Source organism: Grus americana, chromosome 3 (assembly GCF_028858705.1).
Source record: "Grus americana isolate bGruAme1 chromosome 3, bGruAme1.mat, whole genome shotgun sequence".
NCBI classification, from domain to species: domain Eukaryota; kingdom Metazoa; phylum Chordata; class Aves; order Gruiformes; family Gruidae; genus Grus; species Grus americana.
This window is the reverse complement of record NC_072854.1, coordinates 107439456-107459067: the sequence shown is the minus strand read 5'-3', so window position 1 is coordinate 107459067 and position 19612 is coordinate 107439456. Positions and strand designations below refer to the sequence as shown.

The window sequence follows — 19612 nt, the reverse complement described above, 5'->3', positions numbered from 1 at the left end:
AAGCACTCTGGGTCCTGTGAGATGTAGCTAAATGGCTCCAGTTTTCTCCAGCAGAAGCCAGAAATGCTCCATTTCCAGCAGCTAGTCTATTCACTTGCACATGCAGCTTCCAAGTACTTAAAATATAAAAATCTAGACCTGTTTTGTTGGTTAATTTTCTGTCAAAGGAGACATAATAGGAAGAGTGTTTGGCATAATGAATGAATGACTAGGACAGCACAAGAGGCAGCTGGGAGTCGTTTAAAAGGCAGGCCTACAGTATGTTGCTCATTATGCTCTTCAACAGGAACAGCTGGTATGTTGTCATTATGTGACAGACACGCATCAGAGAAGTTACTGCTCTGCAGACAAGGTGAAAGTCACTCACATTCCCAACACCTCCCTGTGCTCTTCCCTCCTCTTTACCTCTGAGCCTCAGCGAACAGGGTCCGTGCAGGGAACAAAGTGAAGCTTGGAAAGAACGAACATGCTTCGCTTCAAGAGGAATAGGACACAAGTCTACAGTTGCCCATGGTCTAGAATGCAAACCACTGTCTTTGATGGATCCCAATCAAAAAATTTGGGTCCTATATTTGCATCTGCCTATTTGCCTCACTAGCTGCTTCCTCTGATCTCATACCCAACTGTACTTCCCCAAACAGCCAGGATGGAGGAATCCTTTGCAGCCACCCAATTCCAACACTTTGCAGCCCATGGAGGGCTTGACAGTCCCTCCTGTGATAAAGGACTGCGTGCCCTAAAACATGCCGTTTGTTTAGAGCCTCCTGCACAGCTATCTGTCACTTTGCATGCCATCCAGATCACAGCAACGTGGTCAGCGTCTGATGTTTGTATTATGTTTCCTCTGGCATTCAGTGAGTGGAAAAGGAGAACTAAGCTTGTTGAAGCTGCATGTGTGAAGTGAGCCCAACTATGTGAGCGCTATCTGCTGGAGAAACATAAATCTATTGAGTCATTGCTTTGAAACCAGAGGGTCTGCGCAAGCAACTTACTTATCTTAATGCTGCTCTCAGCACTAATTCATGCCTGAAGATGGCAGCATCCTTCCTCCAAGAAACTTTCCCTCCCACTCAGCTTCAGACATTCCCTTTTTTAAACTCACCTGTCACTCCAATCTCCTTTCCATTCAATTTTTCCCCATGGATTTCTCAGTCTCACTAGGTTTTCTGGTCCATGTTGACAGGTCACCTGCAGAAAACAGTACACTGTACTTAACCAGATGAGAACTGCAGAGACCTTGGTTATATCACTGTACTATGTCAGATATTAACAAAAATTTTGCTTGTTCTCATAGATGCCAGCAAGTATGATGATAAAAAAAGTAAATAAAAATCTATGAACATGCAACTCTCAATGCCAACACAAAAAGATTAAGATGCTTTATCTTACCTTCTATAACTGAAACCAGAGACCTCACAGATCCCTAATTTGGAGACTCGACCGTGAATTCCTCTTTCTTTCCAACACCTGCTCATTCTGTGCTTATGTGGGGGCAGGATTGTACTACTGTGAAAGCTAAGCCCTACCCCAGTGCAATGGCACAGCACAATGCAGCCCATGGGGTTACCACATAGATTAGTGCCTCCCAAACTGGGATGTCATGGTGGGAGATGAGGGAACCAGGCCGACTGCGGGCTCTTGGCAACATATAGCCGAACGGCTGACTTCACATCAGCTCCACGTGTTCAGTCAGTCCCTTACTCCTGCCTGGCTCTTCATCCCATCAGAGGAGCCAGACATGTCACTGATAAAGTCCATACCTAAAACCCTCCTGCTGTGTGTGGGAGACACAGGTGTGCATCATTCAGCTCATGGTATCTCTTCCAGCTTTCCTAGTATCTCTTGCTAGAAGTACTGAACATGCTTTCACCCACATCTATATCACACGTCCAAAGCCCCACAAAGTCCTTTACCATCCTTGTCAACCTCCTTCTGAGGCTGGACAAGATAGTCATCCACCAGGAGGAGAAAGCTTGAGCTTTCTCCCACTCTTTGGGACCTATTATTTTACTGTCCCTTACCCCTAGACAAATAACTTTAGGGGACTCCCAATTACACTTCTGCAGATCGGTGGGGTCCACCTGCACTCTGCACAGGAGCCCAGTTCGGTTCCCTTACTTTAGCCTTGATTCACATTTCCAGCTGCAGTTTTTCATGTTTTGGCCCTTGTATTCCATTATCTTTACTTCTCTATGGCCTCTCGTCTGACTTCAGAGGAAGGCTTTTTACCCCAAGCAGGTTTCAGCACATCGTCCCAGCATCCCCACAGGCCAGTCCATTCTTCCTTAACAGCCAAGATGCATTTGTAGGTGATGATCTCAGCAGAGCCCTATGAATCATTCCCACCCTTAGACATATGCTCATCTAGAACCATTGTTCTTTGCATCAAGGTCATGATACTAAAATGGACAGACTGGAATGTGAATCTTTACAAACCACGCAGTCTCTTTCAGCCTTAGACTAAGAAAAGAGCACTGGGGGAGGAGATACTGTAGTTGATTAAGGGTTGAACCTATGACTGCAATAAAAATTGCTGACATCCAAACCAACCTGGACCCAGGACATTAGGGCTAGTCTTACCTTTCTAATACCAGTTACTGTGTAGGCATGGCCAGCAACAAGCCCATTCTTCAGGACCTTTGTTGCCTGTATACAAGGAAGAGAAACAAAAGAAAAACAAACGTTTTATTCTGTCCCTACTTACACAACAGACTCATACCAACACCAGAGACCTGTATCTGTGTAAGCAATGACTCTCAAAGCAAATGGAGAATGGTTTCAGCTGAAAAAAAGTTAAGTCTAAGCTCCTAACAGCCATATTTTCCAGTATGGTTGGAATTGGAAGGTTCATTGGGAAGGTGCCTTCCTAAGTTGTGGATCTTTGGCTAGAGACCATCTCACTTTTTAAAAGTCCAGAACGTTAAGGTTTGATTTTCAGAACAGTAGGGTTTGCCAACACCTGAAGTGTTAGCATAAGGCTTGAAAGCCAAGATTTGAAGTCATGTTCTGAACTACACACCTCTCTATCTTAGCTATAAGCTTATTCCATGAGTCTCTGTTCCTCATTGCACCATTTGTAAAAATGGCAAATTTATTTAACAAAAATGAGAAAATGCAGTTCCTTATTTAATAGAGGTTCTTTGATAGATAAACCAGTTCCTAAACATAACAGGGAGCTGAGAGCAGCACAGAATCAATCCATGCACAAATTTTAATGTTAAGAATGTTATTTCTACAGAAAGTCATGTGTGACAGCTTTGACACTTTTTGAGTCACAATGACTAGCTGAGTAGAGGGAAACAGGTTTGGAAAGGCTTTTAGCTGTGAAGCCATTTGATGTCAGTCCAAGTCTCACCCCTAAATGTGTCTGACAGCCCATGAGAGATCTGCTGTAGGTTGCTCTAGTCAGGATATCCCACAGATCAGGAGGAGCTGCTGCAAGCTTGATCCTTATATTAACACCACCTGTAAAATCCACCAAGGCTTCTGAAACTTGCCCAATCTGCAGATCTTCATAGGAGCCATAGAGTCTAGCAAAAAAGACATGAATATATTCTTGGGGTTAATAGGTTGAGAACAGCATGCCAATGAAAACATACAATAAAGGTTTGCAAAAAGCAAAAGGAAGGCTGTAACTCATGTTTAATTTTAGGGGAATCTTTGGCATTTAGGAAGAGGGGAATCTAGCAAATTGCCTCCAAGATTGGCCATAGTCTGAAAGGGACTCTTCACGGTCATCCCTCACTGCACAGGAGTGAGAACATGACCATCATTACTTTGATAACTCTGCCTTAGCAAATGTTGCCTGAATTTATCACCAGAGAGATCTAAGATATAGTGCACACTGTCTTGAGAGCTCAGTCTCCAATTTGATTTTCTTTACCATTGCAGTGCAGTTTTCTCCAGTCTTTTTGTTCTCACACTAACATCAAATGAAAATAACTGAACTTTATCTCCTTTGCTGTGATCTTTCTCTCAATGTTAACTAGGATTTTTCCCTGCTCTGCAGAGATTATTTCAGCCCATGATTAACAAACTCCATCAGTTATGCCTTGTTGCTTTCTTCTTAGTCCTGATAAGCCACTCTAGACAAAACACCCTGGAGAGAAGCCAGTATTCTCACTGTGCCGTGTGACTTGTTGAATGCCTCAGCTTTGGGGGACCCCAGAGCAGAAACTTCTACCAAAAAACAAAGTACAATGCTTCAGCAGACCCCCAAAGTGAAACTCCTTGGAGGTTTCTCAAGCTGATAATACATCAAAGGAGGCATCAGAAATCATTCACCTTTGAAAATCCCTATCTGTGGCCTTCAGCTCCTCCACAGTATTTACAAGCAAGGCATCATCCTAGCCAATACACTCCAAACAGCGATAACATTTGGAGGACAACCCCCCAGGACAGGTCTGTTTTCACACCTACTCCTAAACCCTTGGATTTAAACTCAAGGGCCCGAATTGGTAACAGCCACTGCAGTGGCAGCTTTTACTGCATAATAATAGAAAGATGAGAACCATTTACTACACTCCAAATGTGGCAAGGCCTAGGAGATGCATTTATAAACAAGAACAAACTGTGTAGGCACCAACCAACATATTTTAGAGATACTATTTGCATAACTTAGAATGAGTCACTTACTTAGCATATGCCTTCTCCAGAAGGGCTCCCCAGAACACATTCTTATAGACCGAGGAAACAAAGACCAGCTCCCCCGCCTCATTCACCGGCAGGCGATCATCAACAACCACATCAATCCATTCACCAAAGTGCCAGAACTGTCAGGGGAAAGGAATGAGCTGATGTTTCCCTTGGAAGGAACCTCCTCTTGAAACAACAGGAAAGGCAAGATAGCTTAGCTATGGGCACAGGACAAGCTGCCTTGGGGGGAAGGCTGCTTTGGGTCAGTGGGATGTGCTGACTCACCCACAGAGCCAACTCCTCTGTCCCACCCTGCCAGAGGAGAAAACAAAGCCCATACCTGTATCAGGTATAAAAGGATTAAGTAGGGAAATTAGGCACAGCTGGGCTTCTGGGGAAGGATTTCCTAACTGTAGGGTAGCAGAGTTGCAGCAAGAGCTGGGCAAAGGGGTAGAAGATTGGAGCAGATGTGCTCAAGCCCTGCTGACTGTTGCCACTATGGAAGAAGACTTTTGTCTGGATTACAATATGAGTAGGGCACAGCTGGAGAGAAGGGCTAAGTGGAGGTATATCCTTAGACTAGCTTGTAGTTGATCCACTGCCTGCACTGCTTTGTGGGAGGGCTGATGGGCTGCCCTGCAGGCCAGGATCCCCTCTGGCCACTTGCCCCTGGCCAAGGGGAACCACGTACACATCATCTAAGGGTGTGACAAAAAACATGACACAGGATTTCTGAAGACCTCCCTGCACTCTGGGGGAGCAGATGTACCCGGAAATGGAAAATGCCAGCGTATTTCCTCTCAAAGCTCTGGTTTTGTGGCACGACTGCAGCCAAGATGTCCTGGTGGAACGTCAGGGCTTCCAGGGCCGCCAGGAACCAGCAGTTCTCTATGCCAAGACAAACAGACATACATAGTTGGCTGAAAAGCAAGAGTTGTCAGCCAAGTTCAGGAACACCACCAAGATCCTAGCAGAAAAGCTGCTGTGCTGATGTTTTTAAAATTATAACAACAAATCATACACAGAAAATGAGACAATCTAGATGTGTGTTGTATTTAACCAAACCATGATTGGTTTATAATCATTCTCTCATGATCTTTTCATTTGGATACTGTTTGGTTAAATAAGAAATTTAACAAGAAATAGCTCTCAAAGGAAACATTCTGGTTTTTTACTGACGTTGCATGGGGTTTTTTCTGTCCTCTGTAAAGGCACACTACAAAAAAAATTTTCCTTTTTCTTTGAAAATATTAACTTTTCAGAAGAAAAAAATAATTTCCAGTGGATCTCACATGCAAGACTGTACTTATCAGACTTTGTGTTTAAGGGCTTAAAGCACTAAAAAAATAATTTAGTCTGCCCCTACCTGTGTTGCAGATGACAATATATCCTTCTACTTTAGGTAACACAGGCATAAAAATTATTTTTCTAACTGCAAAGCTGGGAAGAGAACAGACTCACACTAGGCCTTAGCTACAAAGACAGCGAAAATCTTGGATTTTCTTGCTTCTGTGGTCTCTGTTCAATTATCAAGCAGCAACATTACGAATCAGAAAGAGCACAGGATCACTTCCTATTGCAGTACTAGCAGGCACAGAAGCAATGCAGAGAATGGCAATTTCAGTTTATGGAGATACATCTCACCCCTCATATCCCACCTTGAAGCTTGCCAGGTTTTTTACTGAGCCTATCCCATCTTAATGATTGCTTCATTCACACCAAGTGAAGGATATGCGCGCCTTCTATTTCTATGCCAAGTTTTATACAGTCAAAATTCCACACAAAATATTATCTTTTATAAGAATACTTAGATATCTATAGAAAGGAGCTTCCTTACCCACCAATCCTTGGCAGAGATCAAGTTGCTTTCTGTTTGGAGCATAAAATATTGGACTTCTGTGCAAAGCCTGGGAAGTACACAACCAAAAAAAAAAAAAAGGAGAGAGTAAAGGCAGTGACTTTCTGCATGCAGAGCCACAATCTCATGAGATGGGAAATCCAGTGAGTTCCTAGTCTAGGATGTAGAAACCTCATGGATATGTGACACAAAACACTCCATCTGCCTGTTCAAAGCTTTCAAAATACTTAGGGTCCCTTTGTCCCAGCAGACATTGTTCTGGTTCAGGTATAACTCTAGTGTTACCATGTGCTCTGGCTAACCTGACACAAGCCTGGGCACGCATTTGTGCTTGGTCTACACTGAATTTGGTCTCCGACATAAGCCACTGGTGCTCAGATGCATCACCATGGGTCTCCACGAACACCTTACTGAGAAGACAACCCTTCAGACCTGCCAGGCCTGCTCCTCCATTATTACTGAGAAGTTTCAGCCAAAACAGGCTACAATGGCAAACTTTCACCTAACCTGGCTGACGCCTCCACAATTTGACTGACAATCAAGCTACAGACTGATGGCTGCCACAGAAGTTCCTGTTGCTGTGACAAGAGTGGGTCTGTGAATAATTGGTCAGACAAATTATGTTGTTATTTTTTTCCTCTCACAAGTGCCTCTGGGTGTAAATTAATAACTGAAGTGTCAAACTTATGTTTCACTCTAATGACCCACAAATTGCTCAAGCTAATTTTCACAGTGTTGGCTTCCCCTTCCGGCAGTAGCAGAGAAATAGCAAACCCTCAGAAGGCAGTTACAGTAATTAGATGCCAACCCCTATCCTTGGTGAATTTGGGTATTCAGTTTGTAAGCCATCAGTCATAGATGCAGCAAGCTACAATCCTGCAGGCTGAATGGCAGAATCTCAGCATTTCCTCCGCAGCGGAGGGACTGAAGGATGCATAGCATCCATCCTCAGAGAGCCTTTGCTGGGCTAAGTTTGGCATTCAGAGCAAATGGTAGCCTTCTTCATGAGGCAGTTTTAGAGCAGCAGAACGGTGGACTGACAGACAGTCAGAATGGGTTTCAAGCCCATTCTAATATCCCTGGGGTGGAGTGACACCTGTAGGGCTTTGTAGAGGCCACGGCTCATGTTGACCTTTCCCTCCCAAATACCTCTGTGTTGATATAGCTGCCTCAGCCGCAGTGCCTGGCACAACCCAGCTCAGGCCTCTGAGGACTGCACTCTTCCTCTGCCTGCAGATCCTGACTTAACACAAACCATCTGCGAGAACAAACTACGTATGAAACTCTGAGAATCAGGGCTGCTATTCCCAAGCTCTCCTCTCGCTTTGCAAAGGTGCCTCTACTTTCCCAGTGATTTTCATGAGTTTTGCAGGAACTCAGCCCTTGTTAGAAATTAGTTAAATCTGACAAAAAATGAAAGCTAGAAAATAACTTAGCTCGGAGATGCCATCTGCTATTACCTGGCAGAATTCCCTTACAGACACGGTAACATTAGGAGTCAGTGCTACTGAAATTCTCAGATAATTCTATACATTGCTTTCAGGAAGATCTGACTGCAAATATGTTGCTCAGTGGCTGAGTAAGAACAGAACTGCCATTGCTAGTAACAGGCATTATCTAACTGTGCCAGGCCCCTGTCCTGGCTGTCTAGACTTGTTATCCCTTTGTTATGAGAACTTGCTCTGTGACCAGCCCTTGCAACCAGGTGTCTCTTGTTGTAATGTTCATTTTAAGCATGGGACACCAGCAAAGGCCTTGGAAATATGGGCACAAGTAGAAAACAGAGGCCCCAGAACTAAAAACAACTCACTGACTGATGGACAATTACTAGTCATGGTAGAATCTCAACCTTGAGAGCTGGGAAAAAACTGCTCTATGCGCAATAGACTAAACAGTTAAGCGGGAAAAAAATAGCCCAGCAAGACGATAAGGCATCTGCAGCTGCCTCTGAAAGTAGCAGCCTCCAGCAACACAACAGTATGTGGGACATGGGAGAGAAGTCAAAGGCTAAGAACTGTCTAGAAACTCAGAAATCTTCTAAAAGGTCAAGATCTTGAATTTTGGGGAGAGTGATCATCGCCATGAGAACTGTCATCACAGAATCATGGTGGGATCACTGGAGCTGTGAGCTCCAAGGACACCAGCTCCCCCCGCTCCCTTCGCCTGCTCTCCCTGCCTGCTCTGAGTGCTACTGGATATCAAATGAATGAGGCTGGTTATGATTTTGCACAACAAATGCTTCAAAGGCAATTATGAAACTCCATGTACCCTAGCTTCCAAAATGACAGCTGATACAATAAGTGTAATCTCTGGAGGCATTAAAACACACCTAAATTAAGGTCTAAGAGCAGTCTGCTCAATGCTAAAACTATTTGCTGGCTATCAGCTGTAATCCTCTTACACCAGAGTATTCAGTGAAAGTCACTTACATGTGGCCTCTTCCACTGTAAATTTCGGGGTAGTTTCTTTAGCAGTGCTCCCACTCCAATAGAGCTGATGTGAGCAGGGAAGTTGTCATCTGTGAACAGGCATTTGTTCTTCAAACACGTCTCCAGCAAGGCCTGGTAGTTCTGCTGGATGGGTGGGGTGTGTTTTTGAAAGATATTCCTGCCTAAAGGCACAGGTGACTGCTTTTTTTTCAAGCACGGCAGAAAAGGCATGATGATGTCCACAGTAACGCCAGGATAATTTTTTCCACTGAGGATTCTCACCCTGCACAATCCTGCTGGAAACTCCTGGTTTCTTGGAATGAGGCGCGTCTTCTCCAGAAGAATTCCTGATAATTAAAATAAGTGTAAAAAGTCAATTTAATCATGGCTTCTAAAATTTTCTCCTTAGCCAGCGGGGGTGGGGGTAGGGGGCTGGCGCTCCCAGGCGAAGTGGGGACCCATCCAATTCTAATCTAGCACCTATCACTGCAGTTTCAAGGCTTTACATTCGCTGTAGATCTGAGTGAAATCAAAATGAGTGACCCCATTGACTTTTACGGGTGCTTTGAAGCCATACACACGGCTATTCTCGGTCTCTCTCTGGATTATTTTAGGCTCTCCAGGATATTTTCATAATATGCTGCAACATGAATGACAGTCTTTATTCAATTACATTCTGGCATGTGGTTATTTCCCCTCCCAAAAAAATAATAATAGCAAGATAAACCAAAGGCTAACAGAAAAATGGAATACATTAGGTGTTACAAAGCCATTACTCACAACCCTCCAATGGTTATTTTGCCCTTTTTGCCTCATTTTGAAGAATGATACAATCTCCCCCAAGAGATCACATTCCATCTTGCTGATTACCACAGATTCACACATGAAATCGTATGCTGAGATTTTTTTTTTTTTTTTGGTAACATTCAAGACAGATGTTTCTCATCCCACCACTGAAAACAGCAAAGAGTGATTTCATAGCCCTTTTTTAATATTAGCAGCTATGCTAAACATTAGCAGCCATCACCTTTTGCTGCAAGCGGTGGGCTCCTAGGAGAAATCATGATTAAAATCTCAGCAGGCAAATCACGCCCATCAGTGGTAACAAGGTGATCATAAGCATAGCCGTCTCATTACAGTGTGGACTCAAAAAATGAATCAGGCTACAAAGTTCAATAAATGGTTCACATGCCATAATGATACAGTATTTGGAAGGCTTCCCCGCAGAGGAGGCTCTCTGAGACTTAAAATCACTGCCCCAGGCACCCTAGAAAACTGGTCTCAGTTACGAACCAGTTGATTGTTACTCCCATCAAAGCTGAAGGTCACCAGCGCTCCCTGTGAGAAACCAAACAACCACAGATTGCGCCGTCCTCCCACACAGAGGCCTCATTTGTTATAAAACCAGTCTACAACTGATCCACAAAGCTCTATCCTCAAGGAAAAATCTTCAAAATATAACCCTGGAATCAAAAATTCAATTTTCTATTGTACAGTAGACATTTCAGACCTGAAAAAGAATTTAAGTACCTAAGAACTTGCCTATTTTTCCTCCAGATGAAAAATACTGTCTCTCTTTCCAAACTTTGCCTTTTTGCAGCCATTGACCTTCACGGCTTCAACAACATGAGCAACAGACAGAGCGATAGATTTAAGAGAAAAACAACAGGAAGAAAACAGCTTGGAGACTGGCTGCACTTAATATAGACAGACAAAATATGTATGATGAAGAATTTCTTATTTTGCTGCTCCCCGGGAAAAGAAGTGGTAAGCAATTGACATACTTTGAGCTACACTGAAGAGCAAATACTGGAGACTTGATTTTTGGGTGTGCAGAGCATCCACAATGCCTGATAAAATCATTGTAACCCTTCACCAGTTCTCACCTCAGTCTGGCGTTTATTTGAGAAAGAACTGAACTTTATAGACAGGCCCTGAAACCCAGAGATAGTATGAAAAAAACAATGCTTTCAAAAGTGGAGGTTTAAATCACCTGAATACAGTCTTATTTTCAAGAAACTCAGCCAGCAGTCCCAACTGTAACAGAGTGTGGTGAGAGTCAATGACGCAGCTTTTTTATATGTTTTGAAAACCTCCCAGCTGAACCTGCCTATAGGTGTATTGTTTTAAACTGTTTTCCAAATTACATGGAAATCTTTGAACAAAAGATGCAACGAAGCATTTTATGTGTCATGAACAGTCACTGCTTAGACAGCTACAAGGTGTTCCACCTCGTGTTTTAACCTTCTGCGTGCTGTCTGGCCGCAGTCAGGTGTTTGAACAGGCACCAGATACAGTTGTATATGACTATCCAAGGTATACCTGGAAATCACTTGCACTCCACTCAGCAATATTACTGAATCAGACTGAATCGGAGTGTCCCGCTGTGTCCTCCGGCATGGGTGGAGCAGGGTGTGTGCATGTCTCTTCCAGCAATTAAAATTTCTAAGGGAAAGCAGCCAGTGTAGCAGACAGAGGTTAAAAGCTTTAGATGGAAGCCATGAACCAGTAGGTTGGACGGATTTGATTCTCTATTCTTTACACATTCCCCCAGTTAGTATGTTTGCCATCTGATACAAGTCCTTCCACTACATTAGCATTCCATGATCTCCTATGATCTTTCTCAACATCTTAGAGGCCTTGTCCCTAAGTTTTAAAAGGAGAATCTGACGAATCCACAGAAAATCCTTCACTTTTACTAAAAGTAATTGGACCATGAAAGAATTCTCTGAGAGCTTCTTATTCCCTCTACGAGAGGATTTATCTCAGGCAACACTGGGGCACTGGGCAATTTGAGGGCTAAAGCTGGAGCTGGCAGAGCTCAGCCCAGCTCTTCTGATTTAACAAAGACAATCTGTATCTGGGCTGAGGAGCCACTTCTGATTGTGTGGAACAGAGCAAATGTTTGCATGCAAAATAATAACTTTTACGGTGAGCAGAACAAACGATGCAGGGCCATCTTTTACAACCATTCTTGTACACAGCAGAACATTAGCTACGGAAATTAGCAGTCATTAGTCAAAATGGAAATGTGACTGTATTAGGCTTTGTTAATCTTTATTGGTCTCTAAACACACAGTATGAAAACAGCACTTGCAGGTGCAACCTCATGTCTTTGATTAAACATAGTGGTGTATTTCAAAAATAAAAACTCAAAGCTGACTCCCACTTCCTGTGGGCTTTTTAGCACATAGAAATATCCTGAAAAGAAGCATTGAACTGTGTTTTCTCACAAAATGAATGAACATACAGATAGGTGGAGGACCTTGCCCTGAATTTCCTGTGCTTAGATTATTGGCTCAAAAGTTGATGAACAACTTCTGGTGCTGAGATTTTCAAGGCCAAGCAGTGAACCTGCCCCAGAGCCTCCCACTGATGCGAACAAAAAATCTGTAGCAAAAATGACTGGATGGCTTTCAGAACTTCAAACAATACCTCTCCGAGCAAAGATTCACTTTTAAACACTCTGGCTGAGAATTTAAAATACATATTCTTTGCTGTCTAAATTGTCCAAGCTACATCGAAATCAGTGGAAATATGAAAATCCCATTTACTCAAGATCTGTCCTTTAGCACTTAAGGTTACAACATCCTATCCATAATCATCCTAATCATTAGAGATTCTGACTGCCCACAACTCACGTTAAAGTCAGATGAAACTTTTGATCTCTGCAGACTACTTTATGATCAAGTATCAGCTAAACCACCCTTAAACAGCAAAACTGAGAGAACAAGGGTGCACAAAATCTGGGTTAGCTAAAACACCAGCCTGTGTTCCCAACCATTTGGCAGGCAGAAGCTTTGGAGCTGTGACATGCAGGGCAGCTGATGCAGCTCATCTAGTTGCTTTACATCACACCCATTCTTCGCATGTTTGCTGATACGAACTTTTCGCCTTTCCCTTCAGCACTTCCAGAGAAAAGTACAGCAGCAGCTGCTGCATTCAGCATGGCCAGCAGCATCATGTAACAAATACACCCATTTGATCCTAGAGGACAACTTCGTCTCAGCACCGTGCCGTGGTGACAGAGTTATAATCCTTTCAAATCCCTGGAAAATCCTAACTCTGTGCTAGCCACAGATGACTACTTGAATGCCCACACCAAATCCCTCTAAACAGCACTTGGTGTTTGATGTCCTACCTTCTCCAGGTGCGTCCTCACAGTGAAGGATAATTGTTCCACTGGCAGTGATGCCTGCTGCTTACAAATAGTATATATGTTATCTCTACCTATGTGTGTATCTATGTGCATGCGTGTGTGCATGTATATATATGTCTTGCCTACATAACCCTGACAGCTAGTCCTAACCTATCAAGCACTGTGGTAGAAGCAGGAGGCGGGGCATAAAAGCATATTGAGTAATACCAAAAAATTTCTGAAGAGCCCAATGCAAAATGTTCCACAGAAGACATGAAAGAACAGGTCAGTCCGTCCTGCAGACTACCGTTTGACTCACCCATTGCTTCAGTGGATGGCAGCTTCCTTGTTCAGTTAGCCATTTGATTATTCAAAGCACAAAACTCTGCGTCTCTCCATATATCACTGACAAGGTAAACAGGAAGATGCATTCAACTGTGTCTTAATACATTTTAACAGGATTTCTGCTTTCAGGTGAGAAAAAGCTCAGAAAGGAAATACCCTCAAAAACCCCACATTTTCTCAGAACAGGTGGGGCCATGACAGTCTCTCTCCACTTTGTCAATCACTAAATCATAACAATTTCTAAAAAGAACATTTATGTAAGTTTGAGGGAAGTATACATCCTATGACAGAGACATCCATGAGTTACAGGAGAAGCCTCCAAGCTTCTACACTGCAAAGATGGCAAAGGGCTCAGAGGCTTTTTCTTTCCGGCACTATTAGAGACATCACATGGGCCAGGTCCCCTATGTGCAATACAACATTGCCGTACAGATTCCCACTCACTGTACATACATTATCCAACACCACATTCTCCATTTCTGGTGGCACTTCTGGGTACCAGCACCTTGTTCCACTGGAGGAAATGAGGGGGTAACAGCAGCACGGAGAGAGTTAGGAAAAGGACAGCATGTGCGTACCAAGCCACCTGAGAACAATGGTAGGAGAAACATAATGGGAAATATTTCAGAGGAATATGAAGGAGTAGTGAGGGCAGGAGAGGAAGGCAGCAGCTTTCTGAGTTGTAAAGGCAAAGCAATGAGTGAGGAAAGGGATATACTATGCTGGAGACGATTTCAGTTTATTCCTGTACCACATGGTAACAGCAGGTGGTGGAGGAGTTTGATCCGGCTGAACCAGAGGAAACTCTCCTTCCCTTACTTATCAAATCAGTGTATTTGGTTTAATTCTGGGGGCCCGCTGCGCCGCCTTCTCCCCTCGTCCCTTTCCCACAAACCCGGCTATTCCCTGCTGAACCCATCACTACGTGAACTTTTGACACTGTCTATTTGGGTTTCTTACTTGGTAATGAACAAACAGTGACAGTAACTGCACTGGCAGGAAGTGAATTCTACTGAACTACACTGCTCCCACAAGCTTCTTCAAACTGTCAAAGTGTTACGGTACCAACTGAGTCACCACCTCTTTTCAAACTCCATGACTTGCTAATGTCCCCATCCTCAGATGCTCTTTTGTAGGAAGTAAAACTGTCCAACCTGAGAAATGAGATAAGCAAATATACATGTCACCATGACTTGATTTCACATGAAATGAGTTTCAGTTATATGACGTTGTGTTTTGACCCCAAAATTACATTTCACGTTGAATGCAAATACTATGTGACTTAGTCTAGTCCCATTCACTTCCAGAAAAGTGGAAGTGAATTTTCTCCAGCAAAGACTCTCTCTCCCGGTCAAGGCAAGCATCCCGCCAAGTGACCGCCAGCCATGTCACCAACAGTAGGGACACAACTGAGAAACTACAGAGCTAAAAGTTTAATCCATCACAGCTTGTGAAAAAAAGGTAATTTCTATAGTAGAGGGCAGTAGCAGACCCCCATCCGTATCAGATACAGGTACGTCCTGAGCATTGCAGTAGAGTGATTTCTGTGCAGGGCAATTGAGAGAGAGCTTTTGCATTTGAACGGCTCAGAAACTTTCAAGAAAAACAGCCCTTCTTCCAGCAGTGGCATTTTAAATGAAAAAACATTGTTTGAAAAAGAGATTTAATTGGTTTTGTCCTTTTTCTGCTTTCGAATTTTATTTAATTGCCTAAAGATTGCACCATGAGACCAATCTGTCCAACAGAAAACCATCCATTAAAACATCCCCGTTTAAGAAATGAAAAGGAATAAACAATGAAAACAGATTAAAATTTTCTGTTCAGATTCTGGCAAAAACTAAAACCTAATTATACTCTAAACTTCCTTTCCTGATTTTACTCCCCTTTGTTTTTGACAAGCTCTGTACTTCAAGGTAAAGAGACTGCTTGAGGAAGTCAGCCTTCCAGAGAGAAATGACTAAGAAAACAGACTGAAAAATAAAATTGTGCAAGTTTGTGAATCACCTAAAGAAAGTCAATAAAAACTGACAAGTTTAGTTGTGATCTGCCCTGGTGATAAAGAATCCAAAGGAAAGGGACTCTCTTCAGACAAGGCAAGGAAAAATTTTTTTGGCCATTTGGCCATTGGGGATACATATTTATGATTAGCACAACTTAACGACTAATATATATGGTCTTCTTGTAAACGTGGGAGAAGCATGTGTGTGCCGTACCTGTAGCAGTTAGCTCCAGCAGCTTGCACAACAGAAACCTTGCTTTCCTCCCCCATTCATTGCATTCAGGAAGGGCATCAAGGTGGCCTGGGGAGATTTACAATCAAAGGCTTCCTGGCCTGACCTTTACTGAGCTCTGAGGATATCACAAGCAAGCACCAAAGAGGCTCCATATATAGCTGTAGAAATACCAGAACGGCATCGGGGGAGCACAGCCCTTAAATGGCTGAACTATCTAGAAAATGAAAGCGATTTTTTCCTACAAAATGAGGAATTCTTGCCAAAACATGTTGATTTCTACAGGGTTTTTCATTTTCAGGAGTTTTCAGTGGAAAGGAGTAATCAAATTCTTAAAGCCAAAAGCCTCTATTTCTAAAACTAAAGAAACGAGGGAAATTAGTCTTAAGGAGGTTTCAAAACATTAATTCCACTTTCAGACTAGCTGTAGGCATTGGCAGCAAAGCAGAGAAGCTTGACCTTCAGAAAATAAAGTCAGCTTGCTATTTTCTTCCAGAAAAAGAAAACCGGTCCCTGGAGTCATCGCTCACACCTCACGGGCCAGGCGATGCCGCAGAGCGTACAAGAACATGGGATCACACAACGCGAACAGCCAGGAAAATGGCTGCTCCTGCAGCCAGATGCTGAGAAAGGGTCCTGGATCGTTGTCCAGGCGCACGGGGGGGCCACATGTATCTCGAGGCATGGGTGTGCGTGTCCCTCCCTGTGAAAAAAAAACACTTTTAATGCATTGCCGCCTCCGCTTACGCAAGGCCCAGCCTCCTCGGGTCCACAAATGGCTGGGAAAGGGCAGGAGCCTGCCACGCAGCGGGATGCCTTCCAAAACTGCCTCTTGCCACATTTCTCAGACCCGCTGGAGATACTGAAGTGAAAAAGCCATTTGGAGATATTTTTAAGAAAAATTCCCTGCTCTGTCCCAGCTGCTCAGCAGTGAGGAGAGCCCAGCAGTGCAGCGTGGCATTACAGGGGGACACCCTGAGCCACAGGCTGCCACTGGAAAACCCACGTAGGCTTTGGCCTGAGCGCTGCAGCTTTTCCTCAGCAGCTGTCCCATCAGCCCTAACCGTTGAAGAATAAAGGAGGGGACAACAGCTAATTTGCCCATCTCATCTGCTTAAATGGTGAACTCTTCCGGGCACAGTGTAGTCTCTGTAAGCCCCCTGAGAAGTGAGGGGCAGCCGAGTCACGGGCTTGGGGAAGGGCTGGGGACGCAGCTGTGGGTGACAGAGCTCAGAAACAGACGACCCCCTCTCCAATTCGCACACGCGGGGGTTTATTGTAAAGTGAGCTGAGGAGGGGAATTAAAATGGCGGCCGGGTGCAAATCCCCGCAGCACCCCGCAGGGGGCGCTGTGCCTCGCCGCGCCCCGAGGGGCGGGCCCGCCTCTTCCCCCCCCCCCGGCTTTTCCTCCGCGTCGCGCTCCGCCTCAACATGGCGCCGCCCGGCGCGGCTTCACCCGCTGGTGAGAACGGGCGGCGCCTGCCAGGAGCCGCCGACTTCCGCTGCCGGCCCATTTCCTGAAGGGCCGCCCTTAAACACCGCCCGCCGCGCTCGGTGGGCGCTGCCGCCGCCACCGCCCGCCCCTCCTGCCCTGCCTCCGCGGCATGCCCACGCCGGGAGCCGGCGGCGTGAAGGGAAGGCGGCGTCCACCCGCGGGGAACGTTTTCTGACTGAAACCGCCGGTGCGGGTCACGTAACGGAAGGCGGCCCTCGCGGGTGGGCGCTGGAGGGGAGCGAGGCCTGCCAGGCCGTCCCCCGGGCCCCGCCGCCCGCCCGCTCGCCCGGCCTGAGGGGGCATGCGGGGGTAGCCCGCGCCAGCAGCCAGCTTACCAGCGGCGCCTCCCTTGCCCGTCGCCCCTCGCCTCAGTGGTCGCTACGGAGCTGGCTTCAGGCGGCCCCAAGATGTTTAGCTGGCTGGGCACCGATGACCGCCGGAGGAAGGACCCCGAGGTGTTTCAGACGGTCAGCGAGGGTCTGAAAAAGCTCTACAAAACCAAGCTGCTCCCCCTGGAAGAGCACTACAAGTTCCATGAGTTCCACTCGCCGGCACTGGAGGATGCAGACTTCGACAACAAGCCCATGGTGCTCCTCGTGGGGCAGTACTCCACTGGGAAAACCACCTTCATCAGGTAAAGCCTGGCTGCCTGCCTCCCCTCCCCTCGGATGTGCCCACACCCTCGACGGCCGTGGTGGGTCAGAGGGGGTCTCCACTACCTGTGCTATGCCTGCATCCCTCTTCTGTTCCCCGTTCTGTGCCCCCACTGTCCATCAAAAGCCACCTCCACTGAAACTCTGAGTGTTCCTTTGCAAGAAAAGGGTGGGTGAGATGTCCCACGAAACACCGACGTGGCAAAAAAGTAGCCCAGAGCGGGGCTGAGGACCGTCAGACAGGGCATTAGCTTGGAGACATGAGTCACTCGGGGCCCTCTTGTCCGTTCAAAGTGCAAAGGCTGTGGGTATCCCCGTGACTGCTCAGGTCAGGGTAGCCTCTCTAACAGCCATTCTTTTCAACTTGATGTAGCTTTTGGGTGGTGGGTACAACCTAAGGTCTAGGGAGCCTTGAAGTGGGTGCTTGGGTTCGTAATGGTCTGTGTCTCATGCTCATGTTTGTCTTTTTCTACACTGTGCCCAGAGGCAACACTCAGAGCCTAGCTGGAGAAGCATGTGTGCATGCAAGAGAGACCTGCCCATCTTCAAGGCTCCAAAAATAAGCCCTGATTTAACTGTCCTGCTCTGAGATGCTGGGAGCAGCAAGTTAATTCCTAACTGTAAAGAAAAGGCAGCTGCAGGCTTAATGTGAAACTGTCAAAGAGAGGGTTAAACTTTTCCAGCTGGACTTGGTTGCAGGGATCTCTGTTCAGCCACACTGTTAGTTCAACTTGCAGCAGCCTTTCTCTTGGGATCATAGCAGACGCTGCGCTGTCTGCGTTTCCTATGTGATTCATAAGCTTAGCGTTAAATTCCAGCCTTTTTCTGGTGTGGCTGTGTTGAAATCTGTGGAATTACCCCAGTGTAAATCTGGACGCAAGCCACAAGCAGCCAGCCCTTTGTTCTACCAGCATGTCTTGGTGGAGGAGGGAGCTGTGGAGAGTAGGGAGAGGTGAATCAAATTGACTGTACCTCTTAAGGAGTGACCTTGAGAAATGCAGAGGGGTTTTTTTTGTGTGCTGTAATATTCTGTGCCCCAGCCAGGAGCCAAGAACAGAATGTATGTCTGCTATCTTATCATGCACCTGGCAAACAAAGTTGAGTGAAAAGGCTTTTCTTATGTGAGCAGGTCAGGTAGATGGTGAAGGGGCATGAATGATCTTAAGAAGCATTTGGCACATGGTTGGAAAGGGAGTTGCTCCTCTGAAAATTAAAGAGGATAATATAGTTGTCTGGTTCCACCCCAGATCTTTGTTCTGTGTCTTCATACCAAACCTGTTTGAAAGGGTTTTTCTGTTCTCTGCATTACTGAGACCTCAGAGCAGAGCTTCCCCTGAAAAAGAGGAGGCTGCTGAATATCCATCCCTGAGGTGGCTAGCTATGTAACTAGAACATCTCTTCCTAATGCTTCTCTCTGGATTGCCAACATCAGCTTTTCCCTGCAGTCTCACCTGCATGCTGCTGTTAGCAAAGACTTCCTGCCTTTACCCCTTTCTGTTCAGTAAAGTCCTTTTCCTGTAAGCCTGAGGTCCTTTTGCAAGGAGTTTGGGTGCCTAAAGTATGTTACAGGCAAAAGGAGAAGATTGGGGCTTCACTCATGTGATATGGCAGCAACACCTTTGCTCTCCTGTCAGCAAGCTGATCTGAGCCTCTCTCCGACCACTGCCTTTCATTCATGCCTGTGCCCTCAGCTCCCAGCCTTCTCTGCGCAGGGCTGGGATGAGCCTACCTAGAGACTATGGTCAAGCAGAAGTGACCAGGAGCTTCTGCTTCATAGGCGTGCAAAACAGATCTGGAAAGGCCACCCAGGAAGGCAGAGTTCTCTCTG

The 19612-nt window shown here is 45.4% G+C and overlaps 2 protein-coding genes across 2 annotated transcripts in view; one reads left to right on the top strand and one right to left on the bottom strand.

The window, feature by feature from the left end:
• The window catches only part of CAPN14 (calpain 14), a 31711-nt gene extending 15382 nt beyond the window's left edge, over positions 1-16329 (bottom strand). The window contains exons 1-9 of the mRNA XM_054821077.1: positions 16169-16329; positions 13380-13465; positions 8923-9269; positions 6473-6542; positions 5405-5523; positions 4636-4772; positions 3356-3530; positions 2581-2646; positions 1103-1188 (exon numbers count right to left, since the gene is read on the bottom strand). Coding sequence (XP_054677052.1) covers positions 1103-1188; positions 2581-2646; positions 3356-3530; positions 4636-4772; positions 5405-5523; positions 6473-6542; positions 8923-9269; positions 13380-13383 — 1004 coding nt within the window. The 5' untranslated portion in view covers positions 13384-13465; positions 16169-16329. The remainder of the gene's footprint in view (positions 1-1102; positions 1189-2580; positions 2647-3355; positions 3531-4635; positions 4773-5404; positions 5524-6472; positions 6543-8922; positions 9270-13379; positions 13466-16168) is intronic.
• A 784-nt stretch (positions 16330-17113) lies between these two features.
• EHD3 (EH domain containing 3) overlaps positions 17114-19612 on the top strand; it is a 29456-nt gene continuing 26957 nt past the window's right edge. The window contains exon 1 of the mRNA XM_054820120.1: positions 17114-17765. Coding sequence (XP_054676095.1) covers positions 17539-17765 — 227 coding nt within the window. The 5' untranslated portion in view covers positions 17114-17538. The remainder of the gene's footprint in view (positions 17766-19612) is intronic.